The sequence below is a fragment of the Numenius arquata genome, chromosome 10, assembly GCF_964106895.1.
Source record: "Numenius arquata chromosome 10, bNumArq3.hap1.1, whole genome shotgun sequence".
In the NCBI taxonomy this organism is placed as follows: domain Eukaryota; kingdom Metazoa; phylum Chordata; class Aves; order Charadriiformes; family Scolopacidae; genus Numenius; species Numenius arquata.
The window spans coordinates 56,041,699-56,057,771 of record NC_133585.1 but is presented as its reverse complement, the minus strand read 5'-3'; the positions used below and the strand labels follow the sequence as shown (position 1 = coordinate 56,057,771).

The window sequence follows — 16,073 nt, the reverse complement described above, 5'->3', positions numbered from 1 at the left end:
ATTTAACTCCCCCCTACGCTGAAAGGGCGATAGAGCTGAAAAATCACCATGGTACTGATTTCTCTCAACAGTGTGTATTCTGATGGGAGAGAGTTAAGGGATTTATTAAAAAAAACAAACAAACCCCAACCAAACCCCTCGGTCATTAAACAGGGACTTCCCATGGCACCAAGACTGTGGGTTTGACTTTGTTTCCCATTTCCTCTTAGGGCAATGTAACCCTAATATAAAAACATTAGGAAAAATATAATAATATATTAATAATATAATAATATTTTAATAATATAAATTAATAATATAAAAATATTAGGGAAAATTTTTACACTGAAAGGGTTATTAAGCCTTGGAATGGGCTGCCCAGGGCAGTGGTTGAGGCACCATCCCTGGAGGGATTCAAAAACCGGGTTGACACAGAGCTTAGAGACATGGGTTAGTGATGGGGTTTTTTGTTTTTATCAGAGTCAGGTTGATGGTTGGACTAGATGATCTTAAAGGTCCCTTCCAACCCAGACAATTCTATGAACCGCCCCAAAATAAGAGCCACAGCAAGACTTCAGTTAACTTCTTGTGTATCACATGGTATTTGGATTTATATTTATCCTTTTGCTCGGTTAATTTTAGTGAATGTATTTGTTTCACTGTATTGCGCTTGCAAGAGGGCCCCCTGGTACATTAGACTTGTAAATGTTATCAGGTAAAGTAACTACAAGTAATTAATATTTTTTAAGAGCATTGACATCAAAATGCAAATAGGCAACAGGAAACCAGCTGTAAACTCTAATACTCAGCTTTCTTTCGGTGTGCTGCAAACTTTCCATTTAAATCACTATTTTTAGGGAAAGAAGCCAGCACAAGAATAAAGGGTCACAAACTCAAGGTTTATCCTGCTTTTGATCGTTTTAATAGTCTTCAATTTCGGGGACCGAGTGGTTCACACCACACAGTGACGAGGGACAGGAGTTTAATTGAAGCCAGTCTGGCTGGGCCTGACTTTTAAAGAGCCCGTTAGTGCTTCACAGTGGGTGGGTTTAGGAATTTGGGCTCACGAATCCTGGTTAATGCTGTCGCGGCCTGTGTTCTGCACTATGCTGCTGACTTTAGGGAACAAGCTGTTTAATATCACTGTTAGAACATTAGCATTATTTGAACTCAAGAATTACTGGAATGAATGAGTTCATTTCAAGGACATGAAAGGTTAGGCATTTTGATAACATGAAATAGTTTTATCAGGATATCCTAAGCTCTTCTCAGTTCTTCCACGTGTGAACCTCTAACTTGTATTATATTAAAACATAACAACAGAGTATTTTATTGGAATATGTCTGCCAAAGCTGTAATGGAGGAATAAACACAGGCTGGATTGCATTTTGGTGATAGGTAACAGAAGTTACCTTTAATATTAAGACTAAAAAAAGTAGGTCATGCTGACGGAACGTGATGGCTTTTTCTCAGTAACTTTGGGATTTATTGGAGAGCACTGAGCTCAGTGCTCTCCTTGCCCTGAATATCCAACAGTCACAGCAATATCAGCTCACCCAAAGCAGAGATTTTCTGCCTGGATCTTTGTCAGCCAGGATTTCTCGCATCCTTTGCTTTAAGGTAGCCAGCCATGCCTGGCGTTCCTCTTGCTGCCTACAACAACTCTGAAAGCTTTGATCCCCAGATTTAGGGATTGCTGAGCTGTCAGATCCACAGTGTGGAGCTTGGCAAATGCTTCTCTGTCGCAAAAAGAGAAACCCCAGCTGAAAACGCTGGGGCAGCTTCACTTGGAGCCACTGAGCATCATCCAGTTCCGTGGTGCCAGTAGCGTAAAATCAGGGAGAGTCCAATGCTGGTTGGGTTTACGTGCTCCAGACGTGATGTTCAGAGCATCACTCTTACATGTGCCCTTCATTCTGGACAACCTCCTGGTTCAAACCTATAATTAACAGAACTAGGCTTCCCATGTTACTCCTAAGCAGCAATTAATACGTTCCCCATTTTCCTCATCACAGATATGGGAGATCATCTGCTTTGCTTATGAAAATTTTCTCCACTTCTTTTACCACATTTTTTTGCAAGTTAAGCATTTAGAAAAAGGCCAACTTCATTTGAAACCTTCTACAGCTTTGTACCGCTTCCTACAGATCTGAATTTTGTGTACTTCTAATGGTACTTTTCTGTTTTATTTTTCACAAAATACCATCATTTTCCAGAAAGAATGAGGGAAAAATAAAAGCTCTAGAGAGAGAAATTTGCTTAGAAGCCAAAAGTGGTTCTTAGCTTTATGCAAGGATCTGGAGTCTGGAAAGGGGAAGTCAACTTACCAACTGGGTGTTGTATGGGGGGGTTTGCTTTGGGGGGGGGGGTGTTCCCCTTACCATGAAGAAAGATCTACAGGATTTGAAAGCACGTTGAGGATCTCTTTGCTCTGTGCCTGTGATGCAGTGAGCCTGGCCTTGTGTGAATAGCAGTAATTCATCATTAGCTATTAAAGAACCCCAAACCAAGCCTCAAAATTAAAGGGGAACGTTGGAGTGTGCTGAGTAACTCTGACTCCAATTTTGTCCGAGTGACAGCTTAAGGAAAAAATCAAGGTACTTTATGAGTTGAAGGATGAGGCCTTTTAGAAACCTGTTTGGTTCTAGTGGCCCATTTAACTTCCCTGAGCTCCTTGCCAAGCGGTCGGAGTGGGACACTGCTGGGAAGAGAAATGTTAAGTGTGAGTTGTTTGACATTCTTTGATTAACTGTTTGTCAAGTGCTAAAATTCATGTTTTTCTCACACCATTTAGAAAAATAGCTTCACTCTTTGTATTGGATAAAAGGACTGTTATTATTTGCTTGAGCTGTATTATAAGTGTTGTTCTGTAATAACGCGAACCGTCCCTGCGTGTGTTTCCTGTTTCCACAGACGCTTCCCTTGGGGCTGGGAGACGGGCAGCTCTTCACCTGGACCGATGGCTTGAAAAGGAAGGACTGGCATGATTATGAAAGCATTCAGAAGGATGCCATGCGTTCAGGTATACGGAACTACAGAGCAAATTTAACTGCTTTATTCATTCTTTCTCCATATGGCTGTTTTTTCTCTTAAGTCACCTCAAAAGCGTTCCTACCAGCCTTTTTTGATTGCTGCGTGTCACAAGGACATAATGTTCTGAACTGAGGGGTCAGACCAAGCATAAATACCTTGTCTCTGAAAACAGCCACATGAAAATAAAGATGATGTGTTTCATACTGATAGCTGTATAATGATTGTACAAGGAAACAGGCAAAAACATTAGTAACAAAATATTTTTCAGGTGGAAGCCAGTTGTTATTCTGTGACTAAATATAAGCAAAAGTGTGGGCTTCCAAGGGGACGTATGTTACAGCTGAAGCTGAGTTGTCTGTAACTCAGGGGCTAAAACCTGGGTCCAGTACCTGTCACTGTCAGGAGCACCCAAGGTTATGTTAGAAACAGACTTTGGCCCTTTTGCCATTGTCAAACTCCAATCCTTTAGTCTGGCTAAAGCTACTTCACTCTGACAGCCTAAAGTCATCTGAGCATGGGAGCAAATTGTATTTGCAGATGTACTGAAGGACACTTTATTACAGTGAGTAATGTAATTTTAATGCACCTTCACGTGCTCCATGCCATATGTGCACAGACAGGTTTGTGCTCCTCTTCCCTTCCGAACAGCGTGTTCAAGATTTGAATCTTTCTTTTATAATATAATTTACAACTATTCAACATCAGAAGAATTAAATTTAAAGGAAGGGAAACAGCAGTTGAATTGCACCTTAATCAGTGTCTGAAAGTCATTATTTTACAAAGGCCAATCTACTGTTATAAAATAAATTCCGCTGTCTTGATCCTGCTGTCAGAAGACAGCCAACACCTCCCCCAGAATATCTCTAGACCTGAATCCAGTTGACAGATCCGTAACACTTGGTAAGTACTTAGTTTTGCAGGGGCCTGAACCAGTAAAATATTTCAAGTGTAGGTTAATTTTATAAGCTGTTTTTCCCTTTCTCTTTTGAATATTTTTGATCGCTAACCTAAAAAAAATTACCCTTCCCTCCCACATGTGCCTAGGAGGAAATACGTTGGGGGGAGGGTAAAGTTATTGTGGGCATCTCAGGAGTTGTCAGATCAATGTTAATTGTGTTCCAAATTGCCAAGTGTAAAATGACAAATATGTAAGGGAGAGAAGCAGCAGGTATGTAGGAACATGCAGATACGTGGGGAATAGCACGGGTGTTCCCGTTAGAATGGACTTTCTTGAGGGACGGGCACTGATGCTTTGGCAATGCACTTTTGATTCCTGAATACGCAGCGTGGATCCCGTGTGTTTTGGGAAATAAACAGTAATCCTGCTGGTTACCTGAGAGGTAGCTACAGCATTGCCCACCTAATGCAGGTGCTTGCATGGAGTCAGCTAAGGAATTAGCAAAGCATGTTATATAGCTTTGTAATTCCCAGGCCTACTCCTAACATTATAACTGCAGTAGAATGGGAATATTTTTTCTGGTAAACTTCTATTCTTCGTAAAATATTCTGGGTTATTTATATTTTTATTGGCTTCCTTGTGATAGTGTTTGCTGAGTTTGACCATCTAAGAAATCTTTTTTAATGATTTCTCTCCGTCATTATTGTTCCTTAGATTAAAATAACTTTTAATGATTTTTTCCTTGGAAAATCCCAATATATTGATACAAATGCAAAGCTAGAGTATCTCAGTGCACTTGCTCTTCTGGGACATACTGTATAATTTCTGTCCCTAATAACAAAACAAAGTGTAGCTGAAATCAGCTTTCAGTTAAAAATCAATCCGAAGGCATGAAACCAGCACCAGTGAGAGGGCTTCTCAGGACATGTCAGAAAAGGCTGTCAATGCTCGTTACACACAAAGGGAGAAAGGAGTGGAGTCTTTTTGGAATTCAGTTCAGCTGTTTATCTGTAAAGCTTACCATTTCCGAAGCGCTTACAATGTGAATTTCATAAATGTAATTATGGAGAGGTGCTAATTTCTCCATGGCTAATTCTTCTTTTTTTTCAAGGCCAAATACTTTCATCCCCTTTTATTCCACCAAATTAAAGACTGATGTTCCTGAATTTGAGCGGTCTCCCCTCACTGGAAATCATTCTGTTCTTTTAAAGCTAAAAGAGAAAAGCTATTGGCAGGATATGCAGAAAAATTTCTCGAGTGTTGTAGCTCATCTTTTTTGGCTCTAAAATTACTAGAGATCTTGCACATCAATGCTGAAGTGAGCTCCTGGTAGTTTTGTTTTAGTTTGTAGTAGTTTTATGGGTAGTTTGTTTTATGGGGCTTCGCTGGACCAGCTGAGGTTCAAATGCAGGTTTATGGTGTTTCTGCTGTTAGTTCACATCCTGCTGGCGTGATGGTGGTACTTGAGAAGGGCCGACGTGAATAATGGACCTGTGGTATGTACTCATGGGGAGTGTTTCTTGGGATGAGGTGCTTCCCTTTGGAAAATACAGATCTTGTGTGTTAAGAACAGGAGAAGCACATCTGAAGCTGTCTCCGGTAGCAAAGTCCAGGCCAGATGAGCATAAGATCACATCTAGACTTGGACGTCAGATCATCCTGGTTTAGTTTTAGTGCCCTTGTGGATTGTTACTCTCTTCTCTACACAGAAGCAATGTCCTCTTACTGGAGATACATATACATATGTGTGTGTATGTGTATATTCTACTCCACTGCTGCCGAGGTTACAGAAAGCAATGAGCTCCTCCAGGAGGGACACCACTGTCAGGTGTCCCAGGTGGAATGGCCTGTAGCCAAGGTGCTACGTTGGGAGTCTATACATTTCAGTATAATTTCCAGTTTTCTCACAGGTATTTAATTTTCTCTGTGACTCGCTTTCCCAATTTTTTTCACAATTTTTATTTCAAAATCATGCTTTATCTTGGAACTTGATTATTTTTAAATCCCAAATTTATTTAATTTTTTTTTTCACTTTTTCTAGAAAATAGGAAATCAGTTATTCATGAGTTGCTTACCTTACCCGTGCAGAACTTCTGAACTCCCAGGGCAGCCAGGTGAGACACAGGGATGATATTGGTGCAGGTGACTGAGAGATGTGTCAGTCGTGCTCGAGAAGTTTCCCCATACTTGTTTGTGTTTCTGAAACCTATTTGTATTGCTGAAGGTTGTTCTTTAAAAAACACCCACACCAAAACATGCCAACAAATCAACAAAAAACCTAAGCTCACTCATACAGCCAGATTTGCCATCCTGTACCTAGTGTCATTGCAGGGATTCCATATTTAAAATTTCTGATTCTGTCTGGAATCTTAATAGTTCTCTGACCACTCTGACAGAATGATTTTGGCCGGTTAATTGCATATTTTTTGTATGCTGTGATGTTTAGTCTTGCTTTTTTATTATGAGTTAGGAAAAGCACCGGAACTACTTCTCTAATGCCAATTAATTTGCCATTCTACTTGCAGCTAATTTCTCTTTTATGAGTTTTTAATGCAGTTTCAATATTTTCAATCTCTCTGAGTGGAAATAAAAAATTTTCCAAACAGTTCTAAGAATTTGAGCTGGCGCATGTGGATACGTGAATGCCGGAAGGCGGAAGAGGGAAGGTGCTGTTGGGCTGCAGGAGTACTAACTGCTGTAGTGTTGGTGGAACAGGGACGACGGCCAAGTATTGACAGTTATCCCAGCCCTGAGTTACTCAGTAGCAGAAAGGAACATTTAATGACTTATATTAAATATACTGCTCATCAGTGCAGCATAGACAGAGTGAAATGAAAATTATTTCATGCAGTCATCCCAATCGCTTGCATTTTTCTCTGAATATTGTTCTGCCATTGCCTCAAAACCAGCGACTGGAATACAGAAAAAAAGAATGCAAAAGTTTACCTCAAAAAAACAATGAACAAAAAAAAACCCAAACCCTTCTTGACTAAACAGTTCTGATAGATACTTTAGGAAGAAAAAAATAAAAGTGTAATAGTTTCCACTTTCTGAAGTAAGCCGTTAAGTCAGTCGGATAGTACAGTGGCGGGGACAGGGACGGGGACGGAATCAGCTGATCAGAGAAGCTGACTGCGTTGGAGCTGATGGGTCTTCAGAAGAAATTGGTTGAGGAACTGATAAAGTGACTGTCAAGATGCGGCTGTCAATACTTTGATGTTTGACAGTTGGGCTGTTTTTCTCCTGTTTGCTAATAAGATCTCAGAGGAGAAAACTGTTAGAAGGCCCCGTGTCACCCCAGGGTTATCCCAGCAGCTATCAGGCCATTTCAACAGCCTTTGTTCCTCTAGTTGTGTATTTAAATAGCACATGGAAGCCTTCTGTAGAATGAAGGTTTTAATTCTTTCCTATATTCAGCATTGTCTTTACCTTTCTGCTCCTGCAAAATGTTACCTTGAGCGTGAGAAGGGGAGTTTAAAGATCCCGACCTTTCCGTGCCTCGGTGCGGGCGTTTCATACAGATCCGCTCTGTAGGCAGACGGTGTGGTCTGTGGTTCTACAGACAAACTCCCCTACAGATTAGTTAGAAACAACCTCAACAGAAGCATGGCAGGAGCGAACTGTGTATGTTTGTGGTGAGAATGGAAATAGAGTGAAACTCTGTTCTTGGGGTGGAATGTTAAAAGGAGGCAAAGAATCGTGCTTTTGTGCAGCAACGGAAGGTAGTGAACCCCTGAGATTTGACTTCGGTGTGGCCTGAAGAAATTGTGCATATTGGGGATTTATTTTTTTCCCCATCACTTCTGCTCAAGGATTTTTGAGAATAAACTGCGTTAGAATAATTCCCCCAAACTTCTGTGGTTAGTCGTTATCGTTTTGAACAGCGCCCATTCTTAAATTGAGAAGCACTTGGCAAAGGCAGGCCCGGTGCCAGGGTGCCCCTGGAAGAAAGTGGCAGCTCCACTCGGATAGCAGCGGGAAACGTAACTCCCCTCTGGCTGGGAAAGGATCAGTTCTCTGATACTTAGATAAATAGAATCAAAGTTGTGCAGGGAAAGAAGCGTATACTGATTTATTTATCCCACGTTTCAGATGGGATTATACACTGGGAATTCTGTCAGCGTTATATATTAAAGAAATTCACTAAATTTGATTTAGGCCTCTCAACCTGCAATTCCTTTGGAAAGAATTTGAGAACTTGCAATATAACTGGAAGTGTCGTGGCAGCCAAGGTCCCAATAAACAGTCATAATCTAATTGTTTGTAGCATTAATCATGAATATGCTTCACACAGTTTGCAATGTATTGCTTTGTAAAAGGGAAAAACGTTCATCAGTTTATCTTAATGCAAGTCTGACGTGATTAAAAAATTTTAAAATGCAATGTTAATCATTGCTTGTCAAGGAGATGGCATACAAAGGATATATAATATGAAAGAGATGGTTACAATTACTGCAGTTCCATAAAGTGTTTCACATATTAAGACACATTTGCTCTGTAAATATGAAGTGCTGTAGACTGGTCTGATTCTGCCACTCAGGCTGAATGGTCGGGTGTCCCACTGAAACCAGTGGGGTTGCTCTGGAGCTGGGAGCCAAGCGCAAATACGGGCATTACACTCTCAAACGTTGATTTGCAAAGGGAGATTTTTTCAGTGATGCCTTCTCCAGAAGCGTACACCCTGATACCTTGAAGATATGGTTTGGTTTGTTTTTCACAAGTGCTCAGCAAAGATTTGAGGCCCCCCTTGTAGTTGAACGTAACTGGATTCTTCCCCTCTTCTTCCCCGCCTTCCCCCGCCTCTCATAACTCATCCGTGATACCACTTAAATGTAATTGATACGCTATTTTTTAAGGACTGCCGGAGAGGCCGAGGGATGGGGGCCAGAGTTCATGATACATCCCTTTGACTCATACAATGAGGGCACTGACAATGATCTGTCCCCTTCGCACCGGGCAATGGCATGGTGATTTTACCACCACAGGCAGAAAGAAAATTGTATTTCCAGTAACTCGGCAAGAAATGTCCGTGACTACACCGTAAACCAATGATACACACTCTAGCTTTAAAGCAATGTCCACGTTTCAAGAAATGCTCTGTTACAAGAATTATTAGTTGCTACTCTTTCATCTTTCTCTGTATTTTCATCTGCGGGGGGAAGCGTGGTGTCAAATCTTCAGCAGACCAGGCTCTCCTCTCTAGTACCTTCTCCCCTTGTATTTCAGTGTTGATCTCAGTGCTTACACAGATTTAAATAGAAAGAGAGAAACAAAGAAGCCAAAGCAAAAATGAACTTTCAAGAAAACACCAAGGTTTTGGAGTATTTTTCAGCATTTTGGCCTTCAAAAGGCCAACAGGATGTCTGGATTTCACAATTCCTAAAAAAAACCCAATAAATTGTGCCTACTTTCCTGTCATAGCTTTTTTTCTTTTGAGGGTATGAGTTAAGTTTGCAAATAAACAGTCTAGTGTAGTTATCTGTATGCAGTTTATTACTTAAATATGCGTAAGGTGACTTTCCTTTCTTCTCCTTCCTCTTCTCATTAAACAAGCTGACAGAGGAGAATTATTGGGCTGGTGAAGCCATTTGCCTGACACCCAATCAATAGACGTGAAAAGGCAGAGATATATGATTGTTTTGCTATAATTTACCTTACAGACACTAGCTCATGGGATGATGCTCTGCAATCACTGCTCCTCGGCTTTTTGGCTGCGTCGCCTGCCCTCCGTGCCGGCAGTGGGGTAGTCTCTGGGAGAATCCGTCCTCCTCCTAACAAAAATAAAGTAAAAAAAAAAAAAAAAGAAACAACTTTTCTAGGAGTGGCATTTTATTGTGCCAACCTGTGTGAAAGTTTGAAAGTTCTGCTGTCTCCAAGCTGGATACAAACTCTTTTTTTTAGGCAATCTTAACTCAAAGGCCTGTGGGTTGAAATGTGAATGGTAAATCTTGCCGGGAAATTTGATGGGAAAACAAATTTACTTTAATGCTCAGATTAAAAAAAATATCAAGATACATGTTAAATTGCATTATTGGTATTCTTAAAACATGGAGACAGTCTTCCTCTTGGTATTTGTTGGTTGACTTGCTCTTCAAAGAGGTTTATATTTTCATATTTTCAAGTGATGCCCTTGTCCTCCCGGGTGGGCTCTCCTGCCCTTTTGAGGAGAGCCTGTTCCGGTCATTGCATGCTTCCCGTCATTCCACAGGGATTATTTAAGTTGAGAGACTAATGTAAATATTATGTTGTCACACAAAAATTAAAAGAAGCCTCTAAATAAATAACATGTTAGTTCATTTGTTTTTTCAATCTACTTTGTCCCCAGCTTTTACTGAAGCAGCTGCACTGGGAAGGAATCCAAGCTTGGTGTGCTTCAGAAAGGAGAGTGAAAGCTGTGAGCTATTAAAGTTCTAGAGGGCTGACATTTTAATTAGCTGCTATTAATCAGTAAGTTAAGCAAGTTACGAACATACTGCCACTCCAGTATGGTATTTAAATGACTTTCTTCCCCCAGTCTATACAATCGTCAAGTTTTTTTAAAAGTTTGTAATAAACTGTCATGCAGACCACGTTTTCATCCTTTTTTTTCTGAGAAATCTGAAGTTTTACATGGGCGCCATGAGACCCCGAGCATTTCTTGGCAATGCCACATACTCAAGTAACATTTTTTTCATTTTGTGTGTATTTTATTTAGTGGATAATAATTACACATCTTAAAAATGCTAATAAGCATACCGAGAAAAGGACAGGTTCTTGGCTGCAGCTGTAGCCTGCTGGCGTAGCGCGCTGCAGAGCTGTCACCTGGGGGGAGCTTCATCTCAGGCGTGTAAGAGCCCAGTTCAGGAGCTGAATCCCTGTTTTGAGCAGGTCCTTTAATGAAGATCCTTCATGATCTCTCCACACGCCTCGGGAAGAACAGTGGGTGTTTTCACATATTTCTTGGTCAATTGATACAAACAAAAGGGAAAAGAAGGGGAGGAATCGATTGGAAAGTTTCTCATTGCTTAGTGTGAAACCTGAATGTACTGTGTAGGGATGGGGTTTTGTTCAGTTATTTATTTTTAGCAAAGTCTCCTAAAGGCACATGAAAGGATAAATTCTTTCAATAAGCTTAAGTGTATTTCGTGCCTTTTCACAGACCATCTGGATGATGAGCCTATTGTAAAGGAAGAGAGCTCATTACTGGTGATTTCTGTCAGCAACGAGTCTGATTTTAGCAAAAGCATCATGGAAAGTTTTGGAAAATGTATTCTGAAAATATAAGTAAAATGCAAAAATCAAGATTCAGTAACTAGAATGAATATCAAAAATGGAAAGCATTTTGAAATGCCAATTGTAACCTTATACAGAAAGCCTTCCTCTCTGTGGAGCATCAGCTCTTAATCCAGTCCCAGTCCTCTCATAATTTCTCTCAATTGCAATAATACACAGTGAGGCTTTTAACTATTTTAAAGAATTTGAAAGGTTTGTTATTTCAGAAAGTACAGGAAAAATTAAATTAAACATGCAGAATCACTCTAAGTTAAAGCCTATGAAATGAATGCAGCGATGAATTAATGGCAAAACATAGACAAGCCAAGTGTGTGTTTTCCTCTGGAAAATACGGGGAATGATGATTTCTTTCGTTTTTCTAGTTTTCTTTTTTTTTCTTCTAGTTTTACTGTGTGCTGCGTGAATACAGCATCAATCTACATCATGCAATTTAGCATTTTTTAATTTTTCTCAGCGAGAAAGAAATTTTCGGGGAGTTGCTACATATACACCTGAAATGAGAGCCGGGGGGGCTCTGGGGGGGAATACACGGAACTTTTTTCTGTTTATGATAAAAGGAGAAAGTATTGTTTTGGTTCTCAAACAGGATTTTCAACTTGGATGTCTATCCTATGACAATGTTAGTTAAGCTTTGTCATTTATGTAAGATTTGAAAAACAGAGACTGTAATTTTAAAAGTTTGGGTTTTAAAATACATTTTTGTTTTGCTGCTTTTAACCCAGACATCAACAAAATGAAAGCAATTCAGCAAATAATTTTGGCTGAATCCAAACATCAGTTTTGAGCATATTAACTTTTTCAGAAAAGTTCCCAATGGGCACATGAGGATTCCTGCGGAATGATGCATAAATGTGGGCCTTGGGCTAAATATTTAGTTGTGTTCTGTAGGTGATGAGTTATCCTTCTGAATAGAAAATATTTTAAACTAATCGGTGGAAAATCTGTTCAGTTCGTTGCTGGAGGTGATTTTTTGAGTCTCTGCCTCTGCTTGATTCCGCAGCATAGATTGACTTGAGATTCCAGTCGGCGTGAGTAGAGGACATTCCCTCCAGTTAGCGTCAGGCTGTGAGGAAGAGCTGGCAGGGGTTCCACTGCAGTTACTCACAGGGAGGGGGATCGGTGGCGCGGGGGGAGACGGCCGTGTGGAGCTGTGCTCCTGGCAGGTCCAGCATTCAGCTCAGGTCCCACCGCCACAAGGACGTCAGTCGGTTGAAGGCTCTTCCAAACGCAGAGTGTGTTTTGAACCCCCAAACGGATGCCGAAAGGCAATATTAACAATTGCAGCCGTAGTGGTGTGTGACGAGCAGAGGACAGTCGCTGGGCAGGGCGGTAGCGTCAGCGTACGCACCAGTGCTTGTGGTACCCAGACAGTTTGCAGAAGAGCAATGTGACTGATTCACCAAAGGAAAACATGAAAAGGAGAAAAGAGCATTGGGGTTCAAAGTGTAACTTTGGCGGCAATATAAAAATTGTGTTTCATTTTAAATACAGCAGAAGGACTTTGGTCCTTCCTGGAGCATCTCTCTGATGAGGAAAGGCTGAGGGACTTGGGTCTGTTTAGTCTGGAGAAGAGAAGGCTGAGGGGGATCTGATCAACGCCTATAAATACTTAAAGGGTGGGTGTCAGGAGGATGGGGCCAGTCTTTTCTCAGTGGTGCCCAGGGACAGGACAAGAGGAAATGGGCACAAACTTGAACATAAGAAGTTGCACCTAAACATGAGGAGGAACTTCTTTCCTGTGAGGGTGGCAGAGCCCTGGCAGAGGCTGCCCAGGGAGGTGGTGGAGTCACCTCTGGAGACATTCAAAGCCCGCCTGGACACGTTCCTGTGCAACCTGCTCTGGATGGACCTGCTGTGGCAGGGGGTTGGACTGGATGATCTCCAGAGGTCCCTTCCAACCCCATGTGATTCTGTGATTCTGTAGACATTCCCAAGACGGTGAGATAACTTGAGTTTCAGTTGTTTCTCTGCCATTACTACACCTCGCTGTACCATAACACCCTCCATGCAGCTCCCGGGGCATCTCTCCCTTGTCTTGGGGATGTTTCCAGGATGGCTGATTTTGTGGGGTGAGGGGGTCTGGTCCTTTATTAAACCCGGTAATTATTTGCATGTTCAGCTTCAGTTTCATATTAAACTAATTCCCGTCTGAGAAATACGGCACTGTATTTATAATGTATAGACCCAAGTGGAGCAGAAAAAGCAATAAAATACACATACACTACCCGAGGAAGTCACCCTCTTGGCCCTGAGCGTGCAGACTGACGGGAGTGAGTGTCTGTGCTGTGGCTCACCGACTGACACACAGCTACAGTCATCCTTACAGGGTACTTCATCTTCTTGCTGCAGCAGCCACAAAGACAGCTTCTGGAGCTAGTTTAGGTTGAATTCATGAAAAAAAAAAAAAAAAAATTAAAGAACACGTATGACTAGATCTATTCCAGGGGACATCCTGGTTGTGTTGGGGTGATGGTATGCAGCAAACAGCACACAGTTACAGTACCTCTGGGAATGAGGAAAAAAAGACGGGGAGGGAGAAGTCCCTTGTTAATTACAGCTGTTAGAACCTTAGCATTTTGTATCCCTGGGCTTGCTAAAACCGTACCCAGGCCAACTGTAATTCTGCATTAACTGTGTGGAGCTGTTTAGTCCCTGTATATACCATGTTAGCAACACTTTAGTTTGAGCTTTTCCAGGAGATCAGCTTGGACGCGGGCATTAATTATAGAGGAGCCACTGGTACTAGAGACTATTAGAATGCCATTCCTCGTGCAGTTTGTGTGAACTCCATTTATTTAAGCACTGAAACAAACGTCTTAGCACCATTAGTAGATGTTTTCTCAGGTAATCTTGTTCCACAGTAGATCTGTCTTATCCTAGCAGGCCGTGCAGTTACTAAACCAAACGCTGCAGCCCTTTCTGTGCTCGAGCTCTGTTTCTCACACCCTGGCTCACTCCCTGTTTGGCTCTGATTAATGGCCTGCAGCCGGTCTGTTCTCGTGTTAAGTGAAACGAGCGTTCCGGCGGCTGTGGCCTTGGTGATAAGTAGTTGGAGTAAAGGGAGATGTGCTGTGCATCCCTTGGCTCAGCCCGGAACGCTGCCGAGGGTGCTGCTGCTCCGCGGCGTGACAGAGCAGCTCCTGTCAAACAGCCCGGCTCGCTGCCCGGCTCGCATCGGACACTGCCGCCTGCTAAATATGCCGGTCAGACCAAACAGCATCCTCTCTTTCTTTCTTCCTTTTTTCCCTTCACTTATCAGAGTGGGGAGGGTGCTAGAATGAGTCTTCCTGCCCGCCAAGCCATTGTAGCACTTGCAGCAATTGTTAAAAGCCACTGATTTTTTAAAAATATTCTTATCTATTTTTGAGAAGTGTTTGTTCAAGCCTTCAGGCAATTTACTTTCAGAGTTCGTGTGCAGTCACCCTTCTGCTGAAACACAACGGTGCCACTGGTTAACCTCATGATGGATTCTAAAAAATCACTGCCCCACACACACTGTATCTTCGCTCCGCGATGCCTATGTTGGAAATTCAGAGGCTGCATTTTTAATTTTTCCAATGGATGAGAAAGGTGAGGGATAAACTAATGTTCATTAAAGCACAGGCTGTAAGATTTAGGAATTACTTACTGACTGGGAAAATGCACATATTTAAGATAAAGCACGGTGTCTTGATTTAAAATAACCAAAAAGAAATGACAATGAACAGCCGCTGCGGTTTCTCGCTCCGCTCGCTCTGCTGCTTTGGTCTCCTGCTCTCCTCACCTTCACCTGCCCCACCAGCGGGTCCCCTGGGAGCAGTGGTTGTCCTTTCAGCTTTCAAGAAGAGCACGTGAAGCACTACCGAGCTACAGAACACTGGGAATCGGCTTCTCCCACTTCATGGGCTCAAAAGACTTGTGCCATTTTTTGCCTGCAGTCTGACACAAGGTTTGGTCTTAGAGTAATGTGGACTCAGCCCAGGCCTAGTGAGTCTATGGAAATCTGGAAATTATGTCTAATGCAGTTAAAAAGCGGTATTTTACAATTTATTTTTTTTTCACATGCATTTCTTTTTACATAAATGCTTCTCAGACATAGTAAGACCACATATGTAAAATAAGTACATTTGAGAGGTTCCCGTTTGTCCTTCCTGTCTCCTCTCCAGGAGATGCTCGTCCTTTACCTGCCTCCTACCCAGTAGGGGATGTTTGTGAGGGCTGGGGACACATCCCCACGCTAAGTATAGATCTCTCTTCTGAATTTCACTGAATTTCACTGATTTTTTTTAGAGTTGGAAGGGACCATATAGATCATCTAGTCCAACTCCCCTGCTGAAGCAGGATTGCTTAGAGAATGAATGTTCTGTTTGAGCATTTTTCTCTTCTGGGAATGAGAAGCCAACACACCCTGAGGACCCAACTCCAGCACAGTATCAATGTGCCCTTGTACATATTTTTAAGTAGCACATTCTTCTCTCTTCTCTTTTTTTTTTTTTTTTTCTGTTGTTGGGGTTTGGTTTATTTCAGTTCTGGATGTGAGCAGGCAGCCAAATAAGAAAATTTAAAGTATTATCTTTTTCTCCCTTTTCCTCCCAACCCGTGCTATTTGTATAAAGCCAATCCTGAAGAGAGAAGCAATTTAGTTCCTGTTTCTCCTGCTGCCCCTCGTGTTATCCCAGCAGCAATCCAGAAAGGACAGGGCCTCCTGGTTGCTCCCAATAACCCTTCTATAGCACTTACTGGGAACTGCGTTGGAAAGAAATCCAGTATAAACTACTGACACCTGAAGGGTAATAAAGAATTCGAATGTTTTCTACCAGAGAACTGGAGTGAATTTTCGATTGTTTGTTTTCTGTAGTAGTTTGATACTGAAATGGTAATAAATAAAATTTGGTATATATGTATAAAGATA

At 41.7% G+C, this 16,073-nt stretch overlaps 1 protein-coding gene across 1 annotated transcript in view; it reads left to right on the top strand.

Moving 5' to 3' along the window:
* The window catches only part of GALNTL6 (polypeptide N-acetylgalactosaminyltransferase like 6), a 358,790-nt gene that overhangs the window by 132,352 nt on the left and 210,365 nt on the right, over positions 1 to 16,073 (top strand). The window contains exon 2 of the mRNA XM_074154713.1: positions 2,893 to 3,001. Within this exon, the coding sequence (XP_074010814.1) occupies positions 2,893 to 3,001 (109 nt within the window). The remainder of the gene's footprint in view (positions 1 to 2,892; positions 3,002 to 16,073) is intronic.